A 10,282-nucleotide genomic window follows, 5' to 3' on the forward strand; every position below is an offset into this window, starting at 1 on the left:
ACAGATTCGAAATTCAAATGTAATATTTTTTTATAATTAAGTGTAACAGTATTTATGGCCAGACTAAGTATAATGCTACTAAACAGACGGGATTTTTTCATCAACATTCATAGATCATACACTTTTCAGTTACATAAAAATTTTCAATTTACGATTTTTTTTAATAACTATATTAATAGAGCAAATCCAACGAACCAAAAATATTTAAAATCCCTTCAGACATTATAAGCGTTGAAATAAAGACGCATAACATAACTTTATATCGTTGAAAGTTATGGAAAGGAATCATTGAACTCGGCACTCTTATATTGGGCTATTTATAAACAAGGTTAATAAGTAAATATTTTTCATAGATAACTTTGTTTTAATAGCAGTTTATCGCCGAGACATTTGTGAATTAGGTATATTACTTTTTAAATATAAATAGAATATATACACTAATAAATTACACACACATTGTTAACCAATTTAGATTTTTGTATAGTTGTATGTTGTTTATTTTTAATGACTTCAAAAAACTAAAAACTTACAGTATGATGTACTTTATATTTCTCCTCAGAACTGAATTGCTTATAATTGTATTGTAATACAATAAATTAAAATAAATAAGTTTAATATTTAACGTAAATTACAGAAATATACACTAATAATAAAAAGCTGAAGGATTTGTTTGTTTGTTTGATTCGTTCACCGTTGTGCCTTCTTGCGAATTATATTTTATATTAAATAATATAATTGGTAACATGTCATATATGCTTACCGTCATCAGGTGTAATTGGGTCACTCACTTTAGGCGTATTGCCAGTCGTAGTAACGTTACCAGTGTTCGAAGATAGTAGAGGTGTTTGGGTGACAACCGTCGTCACGTTTGATTCTAAAAATACAATGGCAATTATAAATTTGAACACAAAAATGTATTCGCTAAAAAAAAAAAAAAAACATGTCTAATACATCATCGTTCGCACTTTCTTTTGCAAAAATAAAATCGCAGCGTCTTTTATATTGCACATTTTATTCATATTAAATACATTCGCATTCGCTTTGCAAAAACTGGTATTGTTGTGAAAAGAAACAACGAGAAAGCAAACATTACTTAAAACGCCAGCGTCCCTGACGGTAGGTACCGAAAGTGAAGATAATGACCTCGGTAAAAATTCTATACAAAATATATCGAACATGATCTCTAGATGTAGTCATTGCAGTAAGTGGTCGATAGCTGGCCGTCAGTTTGTGACGTTTATTTTTGTGCGTCATCGGTCAATACATCTTCTGCATCTTAGTAGACCTTACTCCGTCATAATGATACGTTGAATGTTACTTATATCCTTGTTTCGTTGTGACTTTCTTGTGTGCATTATGACGGAAGGGTATTTCGTATGTCGATATTAATTTATACTACATAACATTAGCATATGTTGCATGTGAGAATGAAAAATAGCGCTGCTTAATCTATGTGTAATATATGCAACATAGGTCAACAAGTCTCATACTTGTTATCAGAAAGTGCAAAATTCGAGATAATACATATAAATATTCTTATTCATCGCTTTAGGAAATATGCAAAGGTCGAATGTCTCAAACTACAGAGATAACAAAATGAGAAGATCGCTTTGGTTATTCGGGTTAAAAAATACGAAATTCAAAACACTTCATCATTTTTAACTGACAACTGAATGTGATTTTCTTAATAATAGGTAAATAACAATTCATGTGAGAAAAAGGTCGATATATTTCCTTCATAATTCTTTTAGACAAAAACATTAATCGCCTTTAAATTATCAGACCTATTTAAATAGAACCAAATTAAACTGGGCCCATACAAAGGGGACCCAACTTTGAAATAAAAGAAGAATTATCAAAATCGGTTCACCCGACGTGAGTTCTGAAGTAGGCAACACAAAAAAAAATACAGTAGAATTAAGAACCACCACTAATTTTAAAGTCGGATGGAAAAGGAGAAGTTTGATGATCCCTTAATATCAAGCGAATTTAAAAACAATCTGTCTTTGTTTAAACATCATATTTATAATGTTCCTGTTGTAAATATTCATTAATCGATTTTTGGTTTATATCACGTGCAACGTGGGTGTAAAGGGCGTGAAAGATACAAAAGTTCGCAAAGGACATGCCTATAATTTGGACTGCTGATTTGTTAATGAATATGACGGCATCATTGTCATGAGACCGTATGAGAAATACATAACTATTTAATGTAAGTAACATATAAACAGAGTTAAGAATAATTGAAGTAATACGAACCCCACCAGCATAGAGCCGGTTTTATTGTATTAATAAATTAAACGCATAGAGAACGTGGATAGAACCAATTAAGTTTAGTTAAGGACTTGTTAAATATATTTTAAACATTGTTTGTGTCCTTCTGTTTATTGCTACTTGTTAATTATTTATTATCGCGATGATTAAACTTTTCCTGTTTTATTAAACTATGCACAATGGTCTATTTTAGGATTTTACATTTAACTGATTGTGACAAAATTAATTTCTAATTGATGTTGATGGAGTATCGCATTGGATTAGCGATAGTTTGCCTGTAACAAAGTCCTCTTAAGTACATGAAATGAATTTTTGTCAAATGTATAAACGATAGAAAATAATAACAATACTTTATACATTGGAGATGATTGGTATCATGGTTATATAATAGAAGCCTGTTAATAAACGCGGCCTTCGTTACATCGACTGTCGTATGTAGTCCTTACAAATATACCTAGTATGTTTTTATATAAACGTCGTTTTATATATTCGTGAACTGTGAATTTAACTCATAAAGTGAAGTCCCGTGTCCCCTACTGGGGTATGGGGCAGATGATGTACATCCGTTTCACTGATCGATTTTCTTTTGGGACAAGTAGGTGATCAGCCTTCTGTGTGAATTTAACTCATACATATAACATATATAATATTTATAAAACCATGGACGTATTAAACGACGGCTCAAACGTTTGCCGTATTCTAGGTAAAACATGTTTTTATGAAGTGAATTGCGAAGTTAGTGCCCGATAATATAAAACGTAAATTTTATATCGTTGTATGATAGAGGCAGGTATAGGAATGCTTTCGCATATAATTTTCATTTAAAACGGATGCCATTCCGGTGTGTATCTATCTGTTAATTACACAATAATTGTAAACAGTTACGTGCAGTGACGCAACGGTATTGTAACGTTGTAAATGTAATTGTGACTTCAAAATGAAGTTGGTTTTCTGCGCTCATTTATAGGACTGACTGACGCATTAAGGAAATCCCCACGTCACTTCTATATAAGGGGAAAACAGGTCGTTTAAATAACGATATAAATTTATGTAAAAGCATACGAAAATATAATGAAACTGCGCAATTAACAATAAAAAAACTAAATAATAATTAAGTGATTTAGGTAGGATCTTGATGGATACGGAAAATCGACGTTAATATTATATTATTCAAAAGCAACTATTGATTAAAATAGCCATCTCGATAATCATTACAATAATAATTAGTTTTTTTTTCTTTATTATCTATTTACAAGTAACCTTTTGATAGATATATATTCAAGGTGGAATTATAGCACGCTATAGAAAAAATCCTTGTCATCTATCCAAAAGATATTTCTATAGTTTTGCTTATAACTGTCTGTTTTCTTTGTTAGTGTAATATAGATAAAAATTAAACAATGCAATTGTTTTGCGGGGATAATTGTTTCTTGTTTGTAGGTACTAACATAATTAAATGCAAGAAATTAATAATATCGTTTGTAAGCAAAATTATTATAATGTCAATAGCCATGGACTCTTATAATGCTTAGGTTATCAAGTTCGAATGGCGCCTAACAAGTCGTCATTGTAATATGAACACATATACATTTATGCACTGTACATTAGTATTCAGACATTGTTTAATATTCTCTCTATGAAGACAACATTGTTTTAATTATAAAGAATAGCTGATTTAGGAATATAGGTAGGTACCTAGATACACTACGATCCAATTATTAGTTTTACAATCGAACATCTGCTGAATAACGGAATGCAAATAACAAGAATTTATGATCATGTTTTCTATACCTTGAAACTTATAAAGGTAACAACTGAATCAATATGTTGTTCATTATTACATGTTTCAATGAATAGCTTTATACGCAATTTATGGCCGTATCAAATTTATCTGTTTAGTTTAATTTAAAGTTTAATTATAGAATGTTTAATTACAAAATGCATAGATTAAGATGTAGATTACTATTTAAGTAATCTACATGCAATCTATGCAATTTTTACTTGGGTAACCCGGTAGAAGTTAGAGCATGTACCTAAGAATATGTGTAAGAAAATGTCTCCAGTATTTTTTAGATTAATCCCTATTGTTTATAGTAATTTGGCAAATACTATTATATTAATAAAAGGCATTTAAAAAATAGGGCAAAGTATTCGTCGGATTGGGGCACAAAGGTTACATACCATTATCTTTAAAAGAGAACAAAAAATTCTTGTTTTTGTTAATATATAATTAGAATATTAAATAGCTAGCTTTAAATATTAATTTTGTCCTGATCTATTACTTGTTCTTAAAGCAGCAACAGATAGAAATCAAGAATTAAAATTAAACTAATAAACCATCACAGTTAATGAGATTCACCCTGGAGGCAGACAGACAGACTGACGAAGATAAGAACATTAGTACTACGGGTCTATATAAACCCTACAAAATTATGTTTTGAATTAAATAATGCAAAATTTTACTGTGAATTTCATAAACTGTCAAATAATGTGAAAGTTACTGCTTGTAATGTGTCCCATTATCAAAATAGAAATGTAAAATTGAGTTAAAAGACATAGAAAAACAGAATATATAAGTAAATAAAGCAGTATAATATAAATATAGACAGAACTTTGGAGAAGGAAGTACAACACTTATAAAAAGAAAATGAATTTTCTTTTACTGATTTAGGCTTCTTAAGCTTTATTCAGTAATGGAAATTTCTGTAGTGTATAGCCTGATTTAGTTTAATTCTGTACATATATACTTACTATTTGTGCCATCAGTTGTATTGCTGGAATCATTAGGTTTATTCAATTGCGGAGCTGTTTCTTTTGGAATTGTCACATTAGTTGCAGTCGCAGTCACTGTTGGAGTGATATTTGTTGCTATGGCACTTGATGCATTATTCGTACTTGTCTCTCGGCGTAGTCTATCATGTTTTAACAAGTCAAACTCTGGTCTTACGTCACTACGACTTATAGGACTATTTACAAATTCATATTCTACATAATCTGAAAGAAGAGTTGTTTTTATAATAAACGGAGTTACACTAATTTCTATAAGTGAAGTCCCATGTCCCCTAGTGGGGTATGGAGCAGACGATGTACATTTGTTTCAATTAACGATTTTCTCATGGTCAAGTAGGTGATCAGCCTTCTGTGTCCTGCCAAACAGAGACTTTTTCTTGTACATCCCTACTGAGATTCAAACCCAGGACCCCTATTTATACCAGACCAGACTCCTATCTATAATCAACATATAAAACAAGAATCAGTTCATTGACCTATTTGAACATCCATTATGTAAGAAAATTTTTGAAATTCATAAATTTCAATATATTTTTAATTTTATATTTACATAAATTTTGTAGTTCACACAAGTGAGGCCGCAGGCGGAATGCAAGCTATAAATAATGTTGAATTGCTGAAATGTTAGCACATAACATTTTGACAATTACACTTAATTTAAATATGTATTTTTTGTGTTAGTTATTATCAAGTCAAGATTTGTATAACCTTCAACTCTGGCAGAGTCAAAGCTAGTTTAATGCATGGTAGCGATATAACTCCACACACTGGATAGGTTCTACATTAGAATAAAGTCATGTTTTAAAACAATTCAGGGCATTCTTTGTTTTTGAGTTCAAATTCCCTATATTGAAATAATTATTTTTACTTACAATAATACATTATGGTTGCAGGGTAATATTGTAAAAAAAAATGGTTTTCTAACATTGTCTTCCTACAAATAACATTTTAAAACTAAATCACCTAAGTTATTCATGTTTGTAGTTACGGATTTGAAATTGCATAAGACAGTACTAATAATATTTTACCAATGGTAATCTAAGAAATTGCTTTAGTATTGAGTTCATAAAACTATAAGACTCAGCTTATTTTTATAACAATTTCTCATTATGCTTAATATAATTTGCTGTTTATTGCTTTCAAGCCATAATATGATGTGTGAATGCCAATATAAATATATGTTAATAAAAAAGAGGATTTTAATAATAAACATTGCAAAACATATTTTCAATCTATGATTGGAACTTATTATAACACTACGATATTTTGCAATAAGAGCAGAATAAGCGCAAGATAGAATGTAAAACGGAAAACATTGCTTCTTGTTTGTTCCAGTATTTACGTCACTACAACAAGTGATTACAAACCTCAAAACTAATACGAAATAATTTGATATTTTTATAACTATACCTGTAACAGCAAGATTGAAAGTTAGCGCCAATAGAAAAACTGTTAATAATAATCTCGTTGCCGTCTTCACTAGTAAAGAATCCATTTTCATAATGAATATTATTGGATAGAACGAGTGGTTTTTTTTTTCTTAGAAGTTAGAATGTCATTTAACACTTTACGTTGACGTTATCCACGCTGGCGACAAACGAACTGAATTTGAAGTTTGATTGAATACAGAATATGTATTGTCTATGAAACACAACTACGAAGTACGATCCATAAACAAATCGATGTGAACGAGTAATAATTATTAATGATCTACATTCACATTTCACAGATTAGTGTAAACTTTAGCTACCTATGTAATTACTCTTTTCACAGACGAGCTTTATAAACTAACCAATATTATGTTAGGATCAAAACAGGTGCGGAAAGGCTTTCTATGTAATTTAACATTTCGATGCATTAACTATGTAATTTTTTGACCTCGTATATTTTTCGCACGCACCTCCATTCTGTTAAATTGACGGTTTCAAGTAGTTTTTTGACTATTTAGGCCGCACGAATATGCGACACTCCAAGTTTAGGTTCGTGAAGCCCATCAAGGGGGCATGCTCTTGAGCATGTCACCTCTAGCCCGCGTCTGCGCTAAGATGTAGTAGCCCTTCGGGCTAACATTGTAGTTCGAAGAATCACAGTGGATACAATCTATTTGTTGGTAGCAGTAAAAGAAACAAATAGTATCAGGAGGTGGAAGGTAATTTGAACGTAAATGCTACCCAAATTTATTAAATCATGAAGTCTTTTACATTTTTTACTAGAATAACATCATTAGGATTTAAGACATTTATTTTCTCATAAAAATAACAACAATTCATATTTTTTTCAGATTATCAGATTTTTTTTAATACACCGATTGAAATAGTCCCTTCTAATTCATTAAGACAGGTTATTGCATATTATTTTATTCTTTTTCATACGGTATAGGGTTTATATTGTTGATAATTCAAGATTTGTTTTGTGTCTTTATACAATATTTTTTTACACGATACGCATGCATAATATTTATACAATTTTTGAGCAATTTTTATATTCTTGTATATATTTCCCAAGTTAAACTCCTCGATTGAAGAACAAAGTATAAATGCGGGGTCGTTAAATGTAGGGGAACTAAAATTATTTAGTAAGGAATGTTCTGAAAAATAAATTATGCAAAACGACCAGCCTAAATTTTCTTTAAATTGAAAACTTGGTTTTGAAACTTGTCAACAAGAATATCAAAACTTGTCATTTTTTATTTTAACAGTCGAATGTAAAAAAAATGTCCCGCGTTTAATCACTGTGCTAAAGTTTATTTTGCTAAATCGTGGAAACAATGTGGTAAAAATGATATCGATTGTATAATTTTTGTAATCAAAAACATCGAGCTGAGTGGTTCCAAGAGCCAGAATATGCATAATTGTTAGTTAATTTTAAACAGGGTATTAAACGAAACCAATTTTTATGGAGCCGCAGCCTATAATGAGTCTTTCTAATTTAGTCCATTCATTCGACCGTGGCTCCAAAACTGATACAGAGTTGTAACTTGCCATAGCTGATCATGTTTCATAGACGGATTTTCATCTAGTCTCTTTTCAATTGTGTTTTTGGAAGGTTCGTCTGAAAATTTACATTATTATCTTTTCTATATATTCATCATCATCATCATCATCAGCCTATATATGTGCCCACTGCTGGGACACACACAGGCCTCCTATGAGGGTTTAGGCCATAATCCACCACGCTAGCCAAGTGCGGGTTGGCAGATGTCACATGTCGTCGAACTTTTTTTTATTCTTAGACATGCCGGTTTCCTCACGATTTTCCTTCACCGTTTTAAACAGTGGATATGTTATCCGCACATGTGCAGATAAATTGAAAAATCAATTTATTTCCTTCACGCTCGCCCGGACTCGAACCCCGACTTATCGATTTTGAAGTCCGATGTTCTCACCACTGAGCCCACCACTGCTAAATTCTATATGTTACTAACCTCCAACTATTACTTTTGGTATTAATTAGTCAAATAAATAAGGTGGAAATGTTAAAGTATCATCAATAGTGTAATTATCATTTTATAAGCTTATTCAGCTCTTTAGATTTATAGAATTAAAATGCTTATTAGCATTTTTAAAATTTTAAAGAACTTTTTTTTTCATAAACTTATAAGCCGATACACACTTGGCTGTCTTATTTTCCAATCTGTTACACTAATTGGTTGCCCTTTTCGTTACGCCAATCTTTTTCTTTCATGGAGTTTAAACTATACTAGATTGATCCGATATATTTAAAACTTAAAGTGTGTTAATTCAGTGGCATTTAGCGTCCGTAACGATCTTGTACGTATGCACTTATTTAATAACTACCTTGTTACTCCCTCGACTTGATTTGCGCTCTAGTTTTATGTTGTAATTGTATTTTTTTCAATAATTTATTATAAATTCAATACTATATTTTGTGTGTAATATATGAACTTACTTGTGCTTGTATCTATCATAAAATTATATATGTACCTATACATTTTGAACGGTTAGGTTAGCGTCATTCTGGTATTCAGTAGATAATCGTTCAATGTTGTGTACGAAACGCCTTTTTAACAAACAATTGCATCCAATGCTGTCAAAGCTCTACTCTCTTCTGTTTTACTAGTGAATCCAAAGGCTCGACAGAGTCCACTCAAAGGCAACCATTTGTGTTACACCATTTGACTAACGAGTTTCAGTTTAATTTAATCCTAAGAGAGACAAAGTGTGACAGTCAAAGGCTGAAACTTACATTAATCGAAATGGCGTTTGACAAGGCAGACCTAGGAAAAAGGGAATGTATGAACTTCTAATTAAACTCAGTGTATCAAATGCAGAAATAAATTGGTTACACATGTTCATAAGGTAATAAATAATATCTACAGGGTAACGTCGCAACATTTTAATGTCTAAGTTTCATATTATGGAATATGTATCGAAGTAGGTACGTAATTGCAATGTTGTTAAGGAAATATCGACTATTTGAGGTGACTAGGGACCTCCATATGTCTGTTTTTTGTGTGGTATTTCTTTATAAGTATTAATATTTTTATAGCTATATATAAGTACTATACAATATTTACATGAAATCTTGAATAATTAAGATGTAAGATTCAAACAACAAATTCTTATAAGTCGCTAGTAATAGCAACTTATAAGAATTTGTTGTTTAGACTAGGAAAATTTAAAATATTTTCTTTAAAACAAATTTAACTTTGAAATATACCGGGTGGAACATTGTAATACCAACTGAAGAGAAGTACTCTTAGTACTTTAGATAGAATGATTTACTCAAAGAAAATAATCCATCATGTTTTACGAAACGAATTAAATCTATTTAAATAAAACTTAAAAAACAGTGGTGGCTCAGTAGTGAGGACCTCGAACTTAAAATCAACAAGGCGGGGTTCGATACTTAAATTGATTTTCCCGTTTATCTATGCATGTGTAACATCACCACTACTCAAAATGTTGAAGGAAAACATCGTAAGGAAACCGGCATGTCCAAGAATCAAAACTTCGACGACATGTGACATCTGCCAAAGCACTTGGCCAGTGTGGTAGGTTATGGCTTGTGTCCCAGCATTAGGTACATATGATGGTACATATGATGGTCTGATGATGATGATGATGATAATGAAAATGAAACCTTGCTTTTTTATTGCATCCAGCGTTAGAGTCCATTTTAATAAGGATGCAATCTTTCTTCCAAAGTAATGAGAGATCATATATGCGACCAGCACTGCTCAAGAACATTTCCAGAG

General features: G+C 31.1%; 1 protein-coding gene across 1 annotated transcript in view; it reads right to left on the reverse strand.

Moving 5' to 3' along the window:
- LOC119835512 (plexin domain-containing protein 2) overlaps positions 1-6,575 on the reverse strand; it is a 15,649-nt gene extending 9,074 nt beyond the window's left edge. Inside the window, exons 1-3 of the mRNA XM_038360391.1 lie at positions 6,475-6,575; positions 5,026-5,268; positions 761-874 (exon numbers count right to left, since the gene is read on the reverse strand). Of these exons, the coding sequence (XP_038216319.1) occupies positions 761-874; positions 5,026-5,268; positions 6,475-6,565 (448 nt within the window). The 5' untranslated portion in view covers positions 6,566-6,575. The remainder of the gene's footprint in view (positions 1-760; positions 875-5,025; positions 5,269-6,474) is intronic.
- Positions 6,576-10,282: the final 3,707 nt, after the last annotated feature.

The sequence above is a fragment of the Zerene cesonia genome, chromosome Z, assembly GCF_012273895.1.
Source record: "Zerene cesonia ecotype Mississippi chromosome Z, Zerene_cesonia_1.1, whole genome shotgun sequence".
In the NCBI taxonomy this organism is placed as follows: Eukaryota; Metazoa; Arthropoda; class Insecta; order Lepidoptera; family Pieridae; genus Zerene; species Zerene cesonia.